We start from the raw sequence: 22952 nt of genomic DNA, 5'->3' as shown, positions 1-22952 counted from the left end.
ATTTTATAACACATATACAATAAAAAAAACCTCCAATCTTGAGTGAATTTTTGGGCCACCCTCTAGAACTCCAAACAAAAACAAACTGGTCCCTCTTAAGTTGTTCTACTAGAAAAAATTGAAACTATTTTAGAGAATTTGGAGAGTTAGAACATGTTGCCAAGTTAGAACAATGATATTTTTCAAATAAAATGTTCTAAAGTAAAAGTAAATAATTAAATGGAATGGTATAGATCTATACAAAATATCAATATGTAATATTTAAGTAAAAAGAATATTTTTATACTGTCATGGAATGAAACATGAAACAAAAATCATAATAATTAGTAGACTAGAGAAATATAAAACCAACACACCACATAAACTTATACCTTAAAAAAGATAAAATTTTGATTAATTGGTCCGAAGAAAGCTATATAAACTCACAATTTTTTCAATTAAAAGAAAAGCATAAAAAGTAAAAAATCACGTTTGATTTATCAACAAAAGTGATTTTGGAAGCAAAATAAAGAAAATAAGTCAATAGTTGAAAATAAAAAATATATTAAGTAATATAGTATACTAATATAATTCTTTTTAGATTCAGAAGTTTGTAAAGTGAAAATAATTATAATTTACATTATAATATTTTATAAGTAGTTCATAGAAAACAAAAGTGTAAGCATATTATAATGTGCATTATTCTTTTCTTTCATAAATAAAACTAATAAGTAGCTCTACTTTTTAAGCCCTCATATAAAAAGATAAGTAGATATTTCATATTTAAATAAGTTAATAATTTTAACTTTAAAAAGCAGTAGAAGCTAAGAAAGTTCATTGAAAACTGTCTCACTCACTATATATATATATATATATATATATATATATAATAATAATAAAATAAAAATTCATTACAACTATTCATTAGAATAAAGAATTTTTTCTTCAATGAATTGAATTTAAAATACTATAAAGCAAAATTTTATTTTAAAAAATGGCATAAAGAGTTTCCAAAGAGAAAAAAAAAAAGCCATTAACAAGACAATAACATTACGCAAAGTTGCTTTGTATAAACTGGAAAGACTTTAATTTTGTTCTTTTTTCATGATGAATAAGACAGACAATACAAATACACTTGAAAAGCTTTATCTTTTGGTCAAAAAATTCATGTGTTCCGCAATATAGTCTTTCGCAGGTTCGTAATACTCCCTCCGCAAAATAATCATCTCTGGGAGCTTACGAATATCACTGAAAAGAGAAGAGTCTGATTCCATGACGACAATTAAAAGGCACGAGAGTAAAAGCAAAACAAACAAACAAGATAAAACGATGACACGCATGACATTGACATGTAATGGAAGAGCAGTAGATTGTGCCATGGGAGTTTTCCTTTTTGGTATTTTGACATCAAGGGGGACAGTTTCTTCAGTTTGTCTGAACACTGGAGCTTGGTAAGAACTATGCATGATATCAGCAGCATCTGCTATGTCCTCCGTGGTGTCAGAGTCGTCTCTGAGTCCTTCTTCAGAATTCTGACACGTTAAAGAATTATTGCATGACACCTGATTGCTGCTGAACGATGGTGATTCTGACAGTATGGTATCTGTTGGGCTGTAAGAATCACATTCTTCTTCGAGGACATCCAAGCCATCAGTTGGATTATTAGATTGAGGTGGTGAATTCAAATTATGATTCATCTGCAAGTTTTCTTGATCATTGAGAGAGGCATGTGTAATACTTGTGGTGTGATTTGAATACAGCATGTTATTGTAGTCTGTGCAATGGAAAAAAAATTGTTAAAACAATTGCTAATACCTACAATTCTAAGACTGGCGTGGTCAACATAATGATAAGGCACATATTTTTCAAAGGTGATGTTAATATAACAAACTGATTATTATTATTGTTTCCAAATACAAGGTTGCCACACAAAAAAATGAACAAAATAGTTGCTTTTAGTAGTCTAAAGCATGAAAATAGTAGTCAAAAACTAGGAAAATAGTTGCCAAAATAAGAACAAAAATTCATCAAAAATATGACTAAGTTTTTTTAATGACTTAATTGTCATATACCATGATCCATTCAGTCAAGTTGGTGGCAAATACGATAATTTTTATATAAACGTTAATGTTTATATATATTTTTGAAAAGTGATCACTCAAATTCGAAATTTACACATTGTAATATCATATTAAAAAATGTTTTTTTTAAAAAATCATGCGGAATTTCGTAGCAATAATCACTGAAAAGGCGATCGAGAAATGAAATAGACTTACAAGGAATCTGTGCAGATTGATCGAATTAAAAAGTGAAGATTCAAATTTGCAATTCATAATTTTCACATTTTTTTATTTTTAAGAAGAAAAAAAAGTTTAGTGTGTTCAGAAACTACCTTGTGGGGTGTAGATTTTCCACCAAATTTATGCAGCTATAAAAAAAAAGAAATAGCTAGGAGTACAGAAAATTCTCCCAACAGTCCCCTTTTCCTGAAAATAGTTGCTTTTTTAGCCTTTTCAGGTAAAAAAAGTTGCCATAGTCACGTCATGCTAAAAATAGTTGCATTTTAGTCACCTGTGGCAACCCTGAAATAGCTACTTTACATAAAATAGGTATGTAAATCATGGTATTTTTCAATAAAAATGCTTTCTTAAACATTTTGAAAATATGGCTTATCATTCAATTGCACCAAAATATTTATGTTTCAGATAAAAAAAGGGAAATGATGGCAACTATTTGGAAATATCAATAGAAAAAAGCATACATAACTAGATACATTGCAATAACATAAAATACAGATTAAAGATTTTGGTAAGTTTTCTAAGGACAAAATTCATTACAAAATTTCCTTTTAATATAAAGAATAAATGAAATGATTGTTGTGTAGTGTAAGTGTAAGACACTTAAACTATACCTTTTATTTACCTTGATGACAGACCTTCAAAAACATCAATATAGAGAGATAAAAGATAAAACACTTTTGAATTAGTGTTTCGAATTTCTTGGGAGTGTGCATTAGTCCTCAACAGGCAGGCTACATACTTTAAGCAGTATGAAATCAGAACTGATGACACCCAAATGGCATTAAAGGTTAATTTCAAAGTTTTCATTTTTTTCTTTCTTCAATTCCTGCAAACTTATCACTACAATCTAGATAACTAAGACTTATAAGGTCTCAATATATATCGAAAATAAAATTTTAAAAGAAATTATAAACAATATAAAAATTACATAATTTTAGTCTATTTTAGTTACAAGGGCTTTCAGCTCAGCTGTGGAGCGAACAAAGAAACGTTTCATATAATTAGCATCTAATGGTGCAAATTTTAAAACATGTGTTGCTATTTTTAATGTCTAACCAAGTCTGATAGTGCTAGATCAGATCTCTGAATCATTTAGAAAGTATTTTGATGAGATGAATAAAATTCTTCCTAGAAGACAACCGAAACATAGTTCAGCTGAAAATTGGTGCTGTTTGCATTTTGGTAAAAGAGAATCGGTTGAATTACCCTAAAAAAATATTTTAGAGACATTTTAGGTAGACAAGGTGCAGGCCACAAGAAGCCGGCAAAGGATTTTTACCAATTATGAAGATTTGCAATGGCTCAGTGGTTAAAGGCACTTAGCTGTAACTGTGAGGGAATCATGTTCGATTTTCAATGGCTTCTTGAAACCCATCTAGATAGGTGGGTACTAGCTTATCTGGGAAGTGTTAGACAAATAAATAAAAAAGAGTTGATCTTGATTTTATTATTGATTGATTGATTTTAAAAGAAAATTAGATTTAGTTATTAAAAATTGTTCCCGAAAACATTGTTGCATACATAAAATACACATGTTCTATACAAAAAACAATGTTGAACAGACATTTTCTCAGAGCAAAATTTGATATTGATAAGACATTTTCAGAGTGTGACAATAAACATTTTTTTTCCCTCCTAAAGCAGTAGGTCCAAACAAAAATGTCTTAAATAGATCATAAGATTCTTGCAATTTTTGGTTCACAATATGAAAATAAGCAAAATTTCATTTTCAATACATCACGGCAAGGTTACAATGTAATGTAACTAAATTCTTTTTAGCAAGAGAAGGGACAAATAAAAATAGTATTTTTTTCAGCAAATAAACATAATAACGCAAAAATTATTCTTAGAGAAAAAAGTGACATACCATTCATAAGATGATCTTTTTGGGGTGATGAAGAAGGTGAATTTGAGTATCCATCAATGAATTTTCTGAAAGATGAAGGTCTAGTTAAAGAACGCTGGAATTGAGGCTGTTCTCTTAAAATCTGTTTGGTATCTTCAGCTATTTCTTTTTCAACTCTTCCACTAAAAATAAACAAGAAACAGAATAAATAGAACACTCTATAATTTACAAGCATTAACTAAGAAAATTAATACCACTAGAACAAATTATTTTCTCATAAACCATTCAGCATTCCCATGGATAAGAGAGATACACAAGAGATAAACTTAGTTTTGTATATTTAATCGTGATAGCTCAGTCATAACAAAATTTTGGCTATTCTTTCACCTCTTGATCTACTTTCCATTGTCCTCTAAAGTTTGTGGAATTAATATTGTTCTAAATTCATATGTTTTAAGTGCTCAAAGCACTTGCCAATGGAAAAACCTCATTTGCTCCAAAAGTACTTATGGTGGGAAGTTAATACAGGTTAATTAAATATCGTGTTAGAAATTCAGAATTTTTTTTAAACTATTAAATCTTAAGTTGATTTTATTTGAAAAAAGTAATAAATAAAATAGATCTGAAATTTATTTTTATTGTGTATATAATTCAGCCTTCAGTCAATACAACTGCATTATTTTCAATGAATAAAAAAAATGGGATTGCACTGTTTAAAAAGTACATTTTCTCCCCAAATAATTTAAAATTTGTTTTACTCAAGTGCATAATTACTTTTGTTTTTTTATTAGCCTCTTTTATTTTCTTAAACATTTCCTACAATAAAATTTTAAAATATTTATATCAGGTAAAAATATTTTGGTAGAATTTTACAGTTATTTTTAAACCATTGAATCTTAATTTGTCTTTAATTAAAAATCAAAACAAAGCTTACACTTGTTTTCACTTTTAGAATTTGATCTCAAGTCATTCCATCCCTATTATTTTAATTAAAAAAATTACGTAATATTATTGATTTTATAAAAGAACATGCAATATTTATCGACATAAAATATTTATTGATGTTATATAGTTAACATTTTCTTTTGTCCTTTAATTCTTTAATTTATTTTAGATTAGAAATTTCTGATTGTGCAGTTATGATTAAAAAAGACAATATTCGAACATATGTTTTATCAGGATACAATATCTCACAAAGGATATATTATGACACAAAATTTCGTACAGCACCGAGTCCTATTCAAGCCTGATATTGAAGAATAATATAATACAATATACAGATGCTAAATACCTACATATTTTTCCTGACATTTGAACTTTCTGATTGGATGGTACAAATGGAGTACCAAAATAACAGATGTTAGCATACTAGGAACCTTATCTAAAAGGTTAAACATTGTGAAGTTTTCTATGACAAATTATTTTTTAGTTATGTGGTCTCAAATGTCTTATTTTGTTTAAAATTAATTTGGTTAAATTTGATTCATCCCAATATGATAAGAAAAATATGAATATTTTTTTAATGCAAAACAAATAATAATCCTTCATAATAGTCTCATAACATCAAAAATTTTAAAAATAAAACTTTTTTTCTTTTTTACAAGCTTGTGAAAAAAGTACCTGTATCTAAATTTACATCCTCTGGAAAAAAGTCCTCCACTGGTTGTAACTTGTGGAACATCATTTGAGGATTCCATGCTATAAATTTAAAGTCCATTAATGAGAAGGTACAACTGACAGTCGTAGATATTATATTAGAAACTACAGTAAACTTTTGATAACATATTTCACATGCTATTAATCTAAAGTAAAAGCACGACTGAAGATATCAAAATTAAAAACTAAAGTCAACTTTTGAAAATATACAGATTTTCCACAACCTCATGCATGCAAAATTTTACAATTTAAAATACTATCAATATACTGTCTTACTAGTTCAAGATTTGGCTAAAACAATATTTTTTTGCCTTCCCACAGAAATTATACCATATACTTCATAAATTCAATTTGTGATAATTTGAATCTGTTAGGACTGCTTGAACGTTTTGATTTATCAGAAGTTTGACTAACTACTGGTTTAAATTCTAAACCTTCAAATATAAGAATTTTTTCAAAAGAGTATTTTTCTTCTTCACAGTTGAATTCTTATCCACATTATTAATAAGACTGATTTTATCTTCTATATTGAGAGTTTCAACTTCTGCTTTCATCTTTAGCGCTAAACAATTCTTCTACAGAATTTTTAAAAGCGAGAAAAGGAGCAAACAGTTCTTACCTATGTTGCAATTGGTTTTGATTTATTCAAATATTTTTTTATCTATTTTCAGCTATAAAAAATTTAGTCAACTTAAAAAAGAATAAAAATGGTGTTTAAGATATCAAAAATCTGATTAATCGAGAACTATTGACATAAAACTAGAAATAATAGGGTAGGGACATTACGAAAAATAAAGTTACAGTAATATTCGAGTCATCATACTTCAAATTATACAGTGCACATGGCCAAATTTTTAAAAAAAAATATAAGCACCTTTTAAGCACTGAGAAAATATTTTTAAGCACTTCAAAAAATATCATAACTAGGCAAGGCTGGAAAATTTTGACAATTGATGATTTTATACGGTTTTAACAGTCATGTCGAAAACAACTTTTGACATAGTTTTTGAAAATTGTCAAAAACCCAAAATTTTGGTCGAAGGATAATTATTAGCTATTATGAATACTAAGTAATTTCAAATTAACATATATGTAAAATTACAAGCATTCCACCAATTATGTTCTTGAATTATTTTAACATAAATCTCTTTGTTTCGAAAATTACTGTCAAAAACATGAATTTTGGTGTAGGAAATAGTAAACAATTATGAATAAAAATGTGTCAAATTGCAATTTATCCAGTTCCTTAATTTGTTTAATTATTGAAAATAAAAATACAAAAATAATTATCTTATAAAAAAACATTTAACAATCATCTTATTCTTTATACGTAAAATCAGTTTTCATTTACTTCCATTTTAATTCCTCTTTTCCCCAAAGCAAGTGATTACAAAAAAGTAGTTTTGAAACCTCTCTACTATAAGTTTATTTTTCAGTTTCGTATGAATAAGACCAAAATTTAAAACTGTTCTTACAATGTAAACAATATCTTTTTGCATAATATGTGGTGAAAATCAACATGGCAAAGAAAAAACATCTCATTTTGGAAAAGGGAAAATTCAGCACTTTTCACAAACACCCAATGAAAAAAGCACCTTTAAGTGTTTTTTTTTAAAAAAAAAAAAATAAGCACCTTTAAGCACTTTTTAAAAGCACTCCGCACCCTGTTATACCAAATTATATATCATGCAGTTCTTTTCTTAGTTTAGGACAGTGGTCGGCAAAGTGCGGCTCCGTAGCTGCATGTGGCTCTTTGGCTCCTTAAGTGCGGCTCTGGCACAAATATCCACGGAAGGCGCAATAATATTTCCATTAAAAAAAACTTAGTAAGAAAAAAATTACATCTTATTTTGATAAATTAAAATTCTTCTATAAATCGAGAACATGTATAATTTTTTGTTTAAGTTAAAAGATAGATAGGTAATTAGAATTTTATATTGTTGTAAAAATACGTAATGAACATCGAGTTTAATTTTATTAATTTTCGTAAATGTAAACGCAAACCATGTACAAGCTACCGGCTTAAATTGTTCGTATGTTTTCGGCGTACTCCGGTGTGATACAAAGGTACCACAAGCATGCGCGCATACTTTTTCTAAAGTAGTGGGGGTACAAATTGGCTTAAAATTAAAAACAACATACAAACCTGACTTACTCAAACTTTCCAAGGAGATGCAAGCACATTGTTCGCATTAATAAATATTTATTAAGTATGAAATTTAGTTTTATTTAGTGTACTACTTATTTAATGTAATAAAAGTTTACTAAACAAGCAGATTTGGCTCCTAACTTTTTTAAAAATTGTTGTAATGTTCATATTTGGCTCTTTGGCTAATAAGTTTGCCGACCGCTGGTTTAGGAGATTACTTTTTTTTTGTATTAGCAAAATGCTTTAAAAATATAATTACAAACTAGGAGAAGTGCTTTAAAAATTGCATTGAGATTTTGTTAAAAATTACTCACTATCGATTGTCCCACTACATATTTTTTATGATAAATTATCGAGAGTTTACTGTACAGCAAACTTTCCTAATGCGCCAATACTTACGTAAAAAAATATCTTTGTTCAACAGCACACTTCCAAAGGTAATGGCATGCACCTTGGGATGGACATTTGAATCCAACAAGATGTTTCTTCTAAATTATACGAAAAATAAAAGATAAAGATTATATTTAGATATCACTCTACAGAATTAACTTACAATAAGAAAGGAAAATAATAGTAAAAAGTAAAAGGTTTGCTTACCTTTGTCCTAGCATCCTGTAACCAAAAAGGGGAAGAAAAAAATTAGAAATAACAAAAAAAGAACTCAAATAGTAGTCCTAAAAACTAGTCACTGATATTTAAACCAGATAATTTTTAGAATAAATACAACCTTTCACAAAACGTAGTTATGATTCATTTGTCTATTTTAGACAAAATTTTAAACATAGTACAATACAATTATGATGATAACAAGCAAGATGCAATTTAAATCAGGGGAGATCGTATGAAAAACCCTGAAAATTTAGTATGCAAAATTCTATGACAAGACATCAGTTTATACACTGTGCATGCTTAATATAATTTTTGGAACTATGATTTACAATTAAATTACCTATCAATTAAAAATATTACACTTTCACAGCAACTAATTTAAGAAAAAACTTAGCTCTTGCGTGAATTACAATATTGGATTTCATATCACGTAAATAGGAATCGAGATTCATGATTTTTAGATTGTGGGAATACGAATCGCAATGTGTGACTTTTAAATCACTTATAAATACAAAAATCGCAACATTGGACTTAAAATTTGTGTGAAAACGAACCACGATATTGACTTTAAAAACATGTAAATACAAATTCCGATATTGGATTTTTAAATACGATTCACAATTTTTAATTTATAACTTAGGTAAATATAAAAATTAATGTTTGATATTAAAATTGTGAGAATATGAATCACGATATTAGTGGATGTCTGCGTAGTTTCAAATATTACAATTAACAAAAATCTAACAAACCAAAAAAAATCACACACATGAAAATGTCTCATTATCGAGATTTAGCGAAAATTTCAAAATTTAAATTTCAGATTGGGGCGAAAATTTTGTTGGATTATAAGTTTTGATTCGCAGAATGATACACGATGAATCAATGGTCTTGAGATTACGCGAATTTCGTAGAAAAATCACATTTCATGCTCCTAGTTTCTAGACCTGGAAGGTAGATACGAAAATCATGGAATACAACCACCCCTGTTAAATACGACAAAAGTAACCAAATAAAAGCTCTATATTCTAAATGGCGGGTAATTTAAGATTTCACTTTTCTTCTTATCTACAAAAAATGGACAGCATAACATGCCTTTACTTTCTTGGATTCCTCAAAAAAATATTTTGAGACATATTTTTTCTCAAAATTTTCCAATTTTATATTTTTTCTCAAAAAAATCTATTAATATAAACTACATTAGTCTTCAACATTTTAAAAAAAGAAACCAATTTGTGTATAGTGTAAAGAATATAACATATACAGAATGGAATCATTGTTTTCAATTTAAATCTTGTGAAAGTAAATATTTAAAGAAACAGATCATGTAAAATAATCAATTAAAATAAATATGGTAGTTCAAATGCATGCTATTTGAGGAGATAAGGAATAATTAAAATAAGTAAGCACACCTTTTAAGACAAAAATGGTTGTAGAAATCTACACTTTTCTTTCCAGGTTTATAGATTATATATAAAAGAAAAAAATTTAAGCTAAATATAACATACCTCATTAAAGAGAAGATGAACAATAAACATTTTCCCTTCATAATTTATCTTTTGTATATCAGGCCTGGAATGTTTAAAAAATAAATTTTTTTTAACTTTTTGCAATTTTTTAAACACTGATAAAAACAAGAGGATATACATTGAAAGCTAATGAAACACAAACAAAATATTCTAAACAAACTATGAAAAAATAAAAAGATTGTACGAATGTCTGAAATAAAATCAACTATCATACAGAAATTCCTTCAATATATATTTTTTTGTAAAGAAACAATATAAAATTTTTAAAATTATAAAATTCATGTAAGAAGTTTGTGATGGAAGAAATATAAAAAATTAAATGCTTGAAGTATACATAATATATTGAGAAATATTAATTTCATAGAAAGCCAATATTTAAAAAAATGCACTATAAGAGTTAAGAGTTTGAAAATAATCTTCATCAAATTGAAGAATTAAGAAAACTGGACAATTTTTTTTAGAATCATATTTAACTAATAGAGTCCCCAACCCCTAACTGATTTAATAGACAATTTTTTTTAAATTAAAAGAAAATTATCACAACTTACATTACCATTAACAGATTGATTGAAACAAAGGAGCGGTAACTTTATTCTAGCTGGAATTGTAATGAGAAAACTGTTTTTTAACACAGTATAAATAATTTTGCATTGATAGAAACTGTTTATTTATTCTCATTTTAATGTTTTGTTTTGCTCTACACATCCCTTGAGCTGTGAAAGTAACAAATAATTGTACACTGAAATTTTAAAATAAAAATAAGTGGGTATTTTTTTAAACTTATTTACAGTAAATTATTTTATTCTAATGAAGAAAAAAAAAGCCTAGAATCAATCTTTAAATTATAATTAAGCATCCAACTTGAGTTATAGTTAGATGTTAAAAAAAATATATATATATTTATTTTTCTTATATTTTTCTTTTTTTATCACATAATTTAGTTAGGATTTCCTTCAGAAAATCAAATTATTATGGGACACAATTTAGATTTTTAAAATCAAAGTTATAATAGAAGGAGACGCATCTTATACCTCATATTGACTTTTAGTATTGTTACTAAAATAAATTTTCAAACAGAATAGAAATCATGTAATGTTTCACAATGAACTCCCAATTGTTTTATGATATTTGAATACACAAAATAGGTAACAGCTGGTGATATTTTGCACTTAATAAAAATGTAATATATTTAACAAGTAAATTATATATTAGAATTCTTTATAAAAAATTGAAACATATTTGTTTGTAGACATGCAGGGTGCTGCCTATAGAAAAAAAAATGATACGGAATGGTTGTAATTATAAACAATTGTTAAGAAAAAATTTCACATTAAAATTATAATTCTATAAGTTTTTATAGATTATCAACCCAAATTGATATATATCTCAGCAAAATATTTAAAGATTGCATAAAATACCATTTAAAATGATGTGTTTTTCGACTTCCTTGAAATGTTAAAATGCCAGCATAGTTTATTCCAAGGTATAGCTGCGTTGCTTTATGATCCTATAAAAAATAAAAATTTAATCAAGCAATCATATCATTTCTTATTACTAAAAAATACAATGTCTAATGCATTTTAAAATCTATGCAATAAATATTTTATATAAATTATTGAAAAAAATGTCACAGAAGAATAAATTTCAAAAACAAATTATATAATAATTGTCTTCATGCATTATAACTACAGTTATAACCCTAACAAAATTGCAATGCAGAATTCTACATAGTTTAGAAGGCATAAGATATTTCTCAATTGTTTTTGTTTGTGTTTACCTAATTTATAGTTACTAGAGTTACTTTTAAGTAGTTAAAAGTATTTAGTAGCTATAAGAGTTTAATGAAAGAATGCTCTAATTTAGGGGTGCACAACCTGCGGCCCGCGGGCCAAATGCGGCCCTTCGACTACTGAAGTGCGGCCCGCGAGAGTTTCTAAACACAATAAAAAAAATTTTAAAAAATGGCAATTTTTAATCGCACTTTAAAGTCATCACGTTTTGACACAATCAATTTTAACAGATTCTTTAGTAAATGTACGTTTAACGCGCTTTCTTGAAGCCGAATTTATCGTAAATATAAATGATTTTTTTTAAACAGTTATTTCCGCTTTTCTACGTGATTCTGAAAATTCCGAATTTTTATAACGACGCGAGTTTCAGATCGCAAATTTAAGTAATCACTTTTTGGGCACTTTATTTGTGACGATTTCATCTTAAATCTAAGTGATTTTCTATATTTTTTTTTGCAATTCTTTCTTTTTCTTCAAAAATTTTTCTCGGCAGTTATTGTTATGCGTTCCTACGTATTATAAAAAATTTCAATTATTCTGTTACGACATGCAAATTTTAAATCATGCATTTGACGAGGTTTATTTGTGCTGAGTTCAGCATAAATATATTTTTTCCTAATTATTTCTATACTTTTCCTCGTGATTTTGACGATCCCGTTATTTAACTATGATGTTATTACGACACGTGATTGTTAATCACGCAATTAAATAATCACTTTTTGATACGGTATTACCGTACAGTTTTATCGTAAATCCTAGTTATTTTTCCTTCTTTTTTATTTCCGCAACGAATATGATTTGGTCGAATGTGGTAATGAATTGTGATTTGATCAAAAACCAAATATTCGGCAAAAAGAAGAAGAAAAAATCTATTGAACGCCGTTCACTTGGGGCCAAATAGCAAAATCTTTTAGCAGTATAGCAACACTGAAACTAAAATTTCAATGCTCAGAATAATATTTCCTGGAAAAACGTTTTTTAACTCTAAAAAATAAGGCCAATCAAGAACGTTTTTGAAAATGTCGAAAAGCGAAACAGAGAACATAAAAATCAATCTTAATTTTTGAAAATTTTTTTTAAAGCTGAACATCTCAATTTTTCAATTACCAGAAAAAGTCAAGAAAAAAGAATTAAGTCAACAGAAAAGCTATTAAAAATTACTGCGTTATAATGAAAACGTCTAAAAAAAGTTTTTTTTTTTTATTTAAAGAAAATAAAAAGATAGAAAAAATGTTCTTAATTTTTTAAGTGAAAATCTTATGCTGAAAATCTCAATTTAAATTTTTCTCATTGCCATAATTTTAGAAGAAAAAAAATTGCTATAAAATTTTTTTTTATTTGTAACTTTATCTTTAAAAAAATGCTGGGTCATAATAAAAATGCCTGAAAAAAGAAAAACAGAAAAAACAAATTTTTCTTAGTTCCTGAAACAAAACTTTAATGCTGAAAATCACACTTTTCTATGTTACTGGTTATCTATATTACAGTACAGGGAAAGAGTGTTAATAAATTAATAGTATGAGACGTTCTGTTAAAATGCTGGGTTATAATAAAAACTGCAAAAAATGGATCCTTCTCAATTCTCAAAGTATCGAAAAAATGACAAAATTGACTTGTCTGATTATAATTTTTTTTAAAAAAAAAAGTAATATCTATAAAAATTCAAAAATAAAAAAAACTTAGAAAAATGCATTTCTAAAAAATATTTTGCCAAATATTTGACTGATCATTCAACCAAGTGAATTTTTCACAGAAGGGCCAAATACTCGTTACATCCCTCCCTAATTTAAATGCAATGTTATTGCAACTTGAGAAATTCATAAAATGGCGGAAAACGTGAATTTTTAAACTGCTCACTGTTAGTATTTTAGCTTTCAATTTTTTGTTGCTTAAGTGATCTTTTTCGATAAAAAAAGGAAAATTTTAACGATATAAAAAATCTAATAATTAATAAAATAAAATAATAAAGTACATTACAAAATAAGCATTGAATTTTATTTTGAACTATCACAGTTTTGTTTTTATTTTAGGCTTTTGTTTAAAACCTATAAATTTTCTTCAATTAAAATATTTAATTTGAATTTATATTACTTAATTACGACTAAACTTTTTCCTACTTTCATTCTGTGGGCATTGCAGTTTTTTTTTAATTTATTAGAATTTAATACTAAAATGAGTTTTCATATTGCATGATATGATAAAAAAAAATATTTCTTTTCTTCAATGTTTATTTATTTTGATAAATCTATTGTTCATATGATAAAAATAGCAATTTTTTTTTGTAAAAAAAAAAAGTATAAGTTTTTTTATTTTTGAATGAATTCTAATAATGGAACACTACTAAGTTATTGATATTACTAAGTTTATTAATAAAAAAAATGGAACGATAATGTTTAAATAAACATTATTACATTTGTCATTAACATGTCTAAATACATGTGCGGCCCTACTCTAATTGACATTTAGGTAAGTTTATATATACCAAATTTAGAGTAAATAGCAACTCCTCTGTGATTAGTTTACATTAATTCAGTGATCATACCATGAATTTGAACTTGTGTAAGTAGGAATTTCCATATTTCATGAGCTACAATGCATAACAAAAGTTGTAATATAAAGTGTTATCAATTAACCAATTACATTTGATTTTTAAAGAACAATTTAATCGAACATAAGTTCAAGAACAAAACTAGGTATATACCAATAAATTTTTTTCTTACTTTCACTGGGTGAGGATCAACTCCATACGTATCTAACAAGCAAGCTTTACGCAAAAAATTCATTTCCGCTACTGCAGGTACTTGTCCCCTGTTGAAATATGTCATGAAGTTATTTTCCATACGTCATTGAATTTATAATAAATAATATTTTATTAATTTAATAAATAAATCTTTAATAGTATATTAATAATTAATAATATATTAATAATTAATAATATATTAATAATTAATAATATATTAATAATTAATAAATTCAATTTAATTAACAATTAAAAAATAATAAATAATATTTTTTGTATAAACACCTTAACTGTCCTTGGTGAATTTCTGCTATTTTTTCTTCTAAGCGCTGAGTCTGTTTCAATAACAATTTAAATTCAGATACATAAGTAGGCGGATGCTCATCAGAATCAAAATCTCCCAGTTCAGCTGCAATGTAAAAAAAAAAAAAATAAGTGATAGTAAACTTCTTGAAAACTTTTGGTGTATCAATCAAATCACCTTGCGTTGATCAAGTGAAGTGAGAACAGACAGCTCATTATACCAGAACAATTTACTCAGCAGGTATTATACCAGGCTTTTTGTAAATGGTATTGTTTAGTTATAAAATAGTAAAAATAAAAATAATAATTTTCTTTTTTAAAATTTTGGAAAATAGGGTCCTGTTTTTGTGAATGCATGAAAAATAAAGCATTGTTTGTGATAAAAAATAAATAAAACATGTCTGTTAAAGAGTGTTAGTTTTAAAATAATGAATAAATGTTCCTAATGACTTTGTTTTACAAAGAAAGAATTTTGTGAAGGATCCATTTTTGAGATAAAGCATGTAAAGAATAAATTTTTAAAACAAAACATTTTGTTAAAGGTCCATTTTTCTGATAATATAATTTGTAAAACGTCATTGGTAATTTGTTCTAGAAAAGCTATCAACTTGTTTCAAAAAGTAAGTGTGCTGCAAAGATCACGATGAAGAATTTGCTTTCATTCGGTGCAATATTTATTTTCTGCTAGAAAGGTAGAAGTTAGCTTTTGTTCTTATTAAGCAATGCAATTGTCTTCCAAGATAATGTGACAGTGAAACTGTTTCGTTCGTCTTACGTGAAAACTCATACTAAGCATTTTCATCTCAGGTTTGCTTGTTTTTTATGTGGTCCTCTTATTTGCAAGTTCTGGAATTCAGCCTCCAGTTGTATTAAATTTAAATAGCAGTCACAAATAAACAGTTAAATTTCACACTCATAAACTTTTTCTTTAAAGTTATTGGATGGGCTCGGACACAGACAATTTCTAGCGATTTTTGGCTTGAACAGGTTTAATTTTAAGAATACCCGCTTGTTCCTCAAAAACAAAGCTCCAACTTGTCTTCATAGTCATGTGCAAAACTTCACCAAATTCTGTTATAAAATGCACTTGGAAGAGAAAACTAGACTCAGATACTTAATGTAGTAAGGAATTTAGTCATTATTTATCATCATTGGCATGACAACCTTGGGTGGGTTCTGGCTTTCTCAAGAATATCTCTTCATTTTGTTCTCTACATTGCCCAAGACTTGCAAGTTTATTACTTTGTTTTAAAATCCATGTTGATGAAGTTCACCCATCGAAGTTTAAAACATCCTCAAACTCTACTACTCGTGTTGGAAAATCTTGTGTATTAATCTAGTTGCATTTAATCGGCAAATTTGCTTTGCAAACCACATTCTGTTTAATTTTATTGCATCAATGTCCTTCAAATTTTGTAAAGCTCCATATTTGTACTTTTTCTGCAAAAATCATCTTCTTCAACTCTGCCAAAAATAGTTAGATGTTTCTATTTCCTAGTCACTTGCTTTTTTCCCCCAAGAAAAGCAAGTGGGTAGAAAATAGTTAGAGTTTGGCAAACAGATACTTCTTTCACAAAGTTCAAGTTTCAGATGCATAGGTCAAGACTGGACGTCGAATAGTTTTAAACAGTAGTTTTGTATTTCTTATGTATGTTGATCTAAGAAATGATCTAAAGTCATTTAAATACCTGTTTATTGATAGTATTTGTTTTTTAATTTCAATTTTCATGTTAATATCAAAGCTCATCATAGAACCTAGGTAACTGAAGTTTTGTACTATTTCAAATTTATAGGTATTAACTTCAGAGTAGTATTGTCTTATCTTAAGAGGCCACCCTATATTTTTTTCTATATTTATTTTAAGGTTAAATTTCGTGGCTAATTTCTAAAATTTTAATTCAGTAATATTCCTACATGCCTCATGCTAAGTTAAACACTTATTATAATATTCAAATACAGTACAGAACCATTTATCGACTATCTAGAAAACTGGGGAAAATTTTACACAGATAACTCGTCTTAACTCGGTGTGTATTTTTCAACAAAAAATAAGCATCTTTTAAGGACTTTTCAAGCACTCAAAAAATATTTTTAAGAACTTTAAAAAAATATCATACTTATTCAGAGCTGTAAAGTTTTTAACAACTTACGGTTTTATCTGGTTTTAACCGTACTACCTCAAAAAAAGAAAAAATTAATAAAAATTAGCTTTGTTTTTAAAAATTGTTAAAAATTATGAAATTTTGAATAATGTAAAATGAATGGTGTTTTCATACGCTACGGACTGACAATACGCCGAAATAGATTGGGGTTGAATTAATTGTGAAAACGTTGAATAGATCAATGTGAACTGTGTATTTTTGCATAATTCGTAGCAAAAATCAACAAGGTAAAGGAAAAATCTCATTTTGGAAAAGAGAAAATTAAGCATTTTTTAAAAACATCCAATGGAAGAAGCACCTTTGAGGGCTTTTAAAAAACAAAAATTGAGAATAAGCACCTTTAATCACTTTTTAAAAACGCTACGCACCCAGTTACTGTTTGAAAGAATAGTTTCACATCATGATCTTGACCTACAGCACATATTTTACATGCAGTTTCATTCATTTCACTTCAGTTTCACTCCCTTCTCTCTCATCTTTTAAACCTCAGATATTAGTAGACCATCCATCATTTACTTGTGCTAGGATTAGTTAAAACGTATTAGGTGAAAAATTAAAATCTTTTTTAGCATGTTAAGAATTTATCCCAACTATAGAGTTCACTAGCACATGTTGTGTACTTTTTGATCTTTACAAAAAAAAATTCCTCAGCAAATTCTAATTTAGTGTCTAAAAAAAGAAAACAAGTGAGTTTACCTATAAAAACAAATGTCAAAATTTTAAAGAAGTTGGATGAAGGTTCTTTTGCAAAAGCTCTAATTAAAATATATAACATAGGGACTCAAACAATTTACGATCTTCAAAAAAAAAATAATCAAAAAATCAAATTGTGAGCCTGAAGATGCCATGAAAAATCTTAAGACTTTGCATCAGGCTAAAAATGAGATTGTCGACAATGTTTTAATGGAGTGGATTAAACAAAGAAGATCAGAAAACTACCTATTAACAAGATAGATAATACTGGCTCAAGCAAAACATTTTCACAATGAGCTTGGGTTATGAAAAAACTGCGAGTACAGCATAGGATGGTTTGCCTGATATAAACAAAGAAACTCGATTGACAAAGTTGTGAAGTGAAAAAGCCTCAGACGATACAGAAGTCACAGAAAATTATGTGCTGAATCTAGTTCGAACTCAGAACTTACCCTTAGACCAAATTTTCAATGTTGACGAAACAAGGCTGCATTATAAAGATCTGCTGGCAACTACATAGGCAACAGTAGATGAAATTCACCTGATTTTTTAAACTTGTTTTTCTTGTCTAAACTTGGAAATGTTTCAGTTTTTTTTTAAATATATTTTTTTTTAAAGCTTAGGCGAACTCTTTTCTTTTTTTTAAAATGTGTGACTCTTTTTGATTGTAATTTGGGTTCAGTAAAACACTGATAAGCGACGTTTTCTAGAGATACAGGAAATCGAGAAATTCAGACATACAGGATAGCAAGCATTCTGGATATTTGGTTCTCTACTGTATGTCAAAATGTGATGAAATTGCATACATACATTGTATAATATAAGCAGCAAGCATTGCAGCATCACTCTGTGAGCAATATAAACGGCCATGAAGGAGATCTCTTCTAAGTTGCAAAAATATTTGATACCTAGAGAAATAAACACAGCAACATTAAAATAGGAAATTTTCTTTAAAAAACAAACAACATTAATAAACAAATTCTGAAACAAAGATAATATATAAATGACTAAAATATTGGCAAATAATAAGTAAAATACCTGGTCAATTCTTCTTTCAGGCGATATGGCTCTTGAGGATAAAACTTAACCCTGAAGCAAAATATGATAGGGTTCATGCCTAAAATTAAAGAATAATATGAATATAAATCTATAAAAATACAAAATAACAATTATTTTATAACTTATAATATAGCATGGGTATTTATTAGCTTCTATTTCTTAATAATGAAGAATTTTTTTCCCTTTAAAAATCACATTTTACATTAAATTAATAAACAATCAACATAAAACAAAATTCCTAAATTCAAACTTATATATTTAAAGAGAGAATAACTGTAATTTAAATTTTTTTTTTTTTTGTTGTTTTTAATAACACAACTCATACCATGTTTAATATATATTCTACGTTTAAAATAAAAAAGATAAAAAATTATGTTATTAAAATATAAAAATCTATACTACACATTTGTTTATAAGGATTTAAGCAATCATAGAACTTGTCATCCATACCTTTGACTTGCTTGATGATAGATTTTGTCAAATCCAACCATTGCTAAAATACAAATTCAAAAAAAAATTAACGTAACACATTAAATAAATAGTTTATTATCTCACTGCAAAAATAAAACTATTCTCTTAAATAAAAATATATTGCATGTAATTTAGGATTCAAAATATAAATATCAAATTCAAATTATAATCAAGCAAAATTTGTGTAAGGTATCAGCAAGATAAAAAAGATCGAAACAAAGTAATCAAAAGAATTTTTTTACCCGTTGCTTTTGTGCATCAACATATCTCAATCCAAAATAATCTTTTTCTAACAAATTCAAGGCATTGCATGAATAGTCCAAAAGAAACTGTCCTTTTTGTTCACTCTATGATAAAAATAAATAAAATATATAATGCTTACCAAACCTAAAAAGCTAATATAAAACAATGAAGTGTAGGATTAAACTCATTTTATATTTGAACTATATATATATTTGAATTATATATATATATATCAGGTTGAGTAAAAAGTTTTCCGCCAAAGGGAGATACCTCCGTGCCAACATCAGCCATTCCCGTGGTAGTGTTAACCTTTCACCAAACAGGGTTTAGCATTCTAAAGCTGAAAGTTGGAACTACACAACTCGGTAATTTGTTTGTCAAAACTTTATTATCTTGTGCACTAAAAAAAGTGTTTAAAATGGAACTATCACGTCAACAGTTCAGAACGATTATGAACTATGATTTCCGAAATAAACCAAATGCGACTGAATGCCACCAAAAATTTTGTGAAATTCTAGGTTTCAATACTGTTTCTTATGATACAGTAAAAGTTAGGTTTCGAAAGTTAAAAGCTGGAGATTTCGATATTGAAGATGAACCACGCTCTCTCCGCCCTACTGAGGTTGATTGTGTCCAGTAAAAGCAAATCATTGAACTACTGTGTTAGAGCTTGACATTTGCCTAAAAAACAATAGTTAATGCTCTCAATACATAAATCTAACGTTTAGGTTTAACCACTGGGTGCCTCATGAATTGACTACTGAAGACAAAAACAAAAGAAAAGCGGCCTGTATGGCTCTGGTCAGAGATCAAAGAAAATAGAACATTCTGGACAGAATTGTGACCTGTGATGAAAAATCGGTGTACAATACAAGCCGTAAAAGAGAGTGGTCAGCACCCGAGGAATCAGCAGGTTCAGTTGCAAGACGAACGCTAACTAACAAGGCAATTCTCTGTATCTGGAGGGATTGTCGTGGAATTATCTATAAGGATTACCTGAAAAGCTGGCAGGCTATCAACAGTACAATATACAGCAATATGCTAACTAAAGTTAGCGACGCCATTTGCGAAAAACAAATACGAGTTCAGAAGGAATGTGATTCTCTTTCATCAAGATAACGCCCAGCCACATGGTAGTGCGATGACCGGCTGGACGCTCCACACGCTGGAGTTGGATTGGATGCAACATCCACCATACAGCCCAGACATGGCGCCTTTGAATCGCTGTCTGTTTTTACATCTGCTCCTGCATCTTGATGGCACAATCTTCCATTCAAATGATGAGGTCATAAATGAGGTCGACTGCTTTCTGGACTCGTGCAAGCCACAGTTCTGCACAGAAAGGATTGAAAAATTACCAAAACGCTAGCAGACCATTGTTGATTTGAATGGAGATTACTATCCTCATTAACTTTGCTGATTTTGTATGTATTTATCGTTTTATAATATCGTTTTTTTTTGGCGGAAAACTTTTCATTCAACCACCCATTTACATACCCTATATATATATATATATTTTATTAACATGACTTTAAGGATGAAGGATTATCTACAGTTTAAAAAATGAATGCTATATTGGTTGTTTGTGTTTTTCTGTGGTTTTCCCTTTCTGATTGTTGCATAAATCCTTGAAGAAACATTTCAAAGTAAATCTATTTTATGCCACTTTATAAAACTATTCTTACTTAATCATACATATAACCTAAGTTTTAATGAAACATCACATTTAAGCTATAAATGATAATAAATTCTAGGATTTGCAACAAAAAAAAAGGTAAAAATTTATAAATGGATGTCCTTCTTAATTTTGCCAATTTTCATCTTGCGTTTGTTTTGATGCAGATACCGATATGGAAATCTTTCCCTAAACACATTAAAACATTTAGTATTGATGGAAATTAGCAAGCAAAATTGTAATTTTGCTTTCAAACATCATAAACACAACACTGATTTCAGCAAAATAGTACAAAATTTATAAATTCAAGGTGCACTGAATTCAACCCTCTAACAAAACAAAAAAAACTATTCAGTCAAACTAGCTTATAAAAGCTATACAGCAAACTAGCAGCCTTGTATTTTATATGCATTGTAAAATATCTATCATCAGTTTATTTGCAAAAATTAAATAAAGAGGATTAAAAACATATTTAGAATTTTCCTACACAGTCTCCACTTCCTCGACAGTGGAATTTGCTTGATAGAAGAAAGGTCTAATGTCTATTGGAGAATAGATCGCTTTTAACGAATAAACCCCAGTTTTAACAAGGGAATACATAACATGGAATTTCATTTGCATTTTACATTATTGGATATATTATAGAATTACAGGGGATATTTCTGTATCCTAATCTGTCACATCAACTACAACTGCCAAATTTAAAAAACAAACATGTAAATGTTTACTGGGGGCGGGGGGGGGGCTACAAGTCATACCTTTTGAGTTGGTCCCTTCCTGTGATGTTTTTTTAAAAAATTTTTAGTTCATCGCAGGTCATTGCCCGGAAGTTGCCAAGATTTGGCAATTCTTCTGCCACAAATCACGAAACGGAAATCTCCATGAATCACATTTTTGGTGTTTTTCCGGTCAAAAGATTTCCTTTTAACCGGTGATTTTATAATATAATTTCTATGGTGATTTTCAAGTCATGAGTCTTATTCGAAGCACAATAACACAACAAAGAAACAATAAAACAAATGAACTAACATCTTTTATACTTTACAAAATTTAAAACAATTTAAGTTAGCGCTTTGGTTATTTATATAAGCAAGTATGAATGAACTATTATGATTTTATTTCGAGTCAATTTTTTTACAAGTACTCGGTTGTAATGAGCAAAAAAACTGCTCTAAATAAGACATTTTAACTGCATTAAGAAATATAGAGTTAATAAAAATTACGCATTAGAATCCTTAATGCAGAGCTTTTAAATAGAGACTAGATGGAAAAAATAATTTTTAAATTCATAAATCTCTTATGATATTATAAACAACTAACTCATTAGTTCGGTATCCATTTAATAGATATTCTAGCAACTCCCCATTTGTTAAAATTGATTAAAAAAAAAACATTGCACACTCAGAATTTGAATACAATTTTTAAAAATTGTATATTATCGAAATTAGAGAATAAAATTACCTGAAAATCACACTGCAAAACTTCTGTATCATCCAATAATCTTATAGTACATTTATAATCAATGTTTATATCTTTTTTACTGCCAAATTTAAACATTTTTATGATAGAAGAGATCAAATAACGTGGAATGGTACAAAAGAAGCAAGATATATATCAATTTCATTTAATTAAAGAATGAATCATTAGTAAAATAAGAAATTTTCACAGGTGGCCGAAATTAAACTGTCAAAACCCAAACAATCAACATGGCAGAATTAAATTGACAGTTTCCGCGTTGAGTAGTAAAAGAT

At 27.9% G+C, this 22952-nt stretch overlaps 1 protein-coding gene across 1 annotated transcript; it reads right to left on the bottom strand.

Moving 5' to 3' along the window:
* Positions 1–980: 980 nt before the first annotated feature.
* Positions 981–22918, bottom strand: Frmd5 (FERM domain containing). The gene is made up of 14 exons (XM_043050806.3): positions 22663–22918; positions 19526–19630; positions 19263–19305; positions 18792–18870; positions 18564–18661; positions 14881–15004; positions 14576–14663; positions 11484–11572; positions 10045–10108; positions 8528–8542; positions 8330–8418; positions 5746–5823; positions 4147–4307; positions 981–1753 (listed from the first exon to the last, which is right to left on the bottom strand). The coding sequence occupies exons 1-14, from the start codon at positions 22756–22758 to the stop codon at positions 1125–1127; spliced, it is 1758 nt and encodes a 585-aa protein (XP_042906740.1). The 5' UTR covers positions 22759–22918; the 3' UTR covers positions 981–1124.
* Between the last annotated feature and the right edge of the window lie 34 nt (positions 22919–22952).

Source organism: Parasteatoda tepidariorum, chromosome 5, assembly GCF_982258835.1.
Source record: "Parasteatoda tepidariorum strain Cologne lab strain chromosome 5, Ptep-v5.0, whole genome shotgun sequence".
Lineage (NCBI taxonomy): Eukaryota > Metazoa > Arthropoda > Arachnida > Araneae > Theridiidae > Parasteatoda > Parasteatoda tepidariorum.
This window is presented reverse-complemented; position numbering and strand designations above follow the sequence as displayed.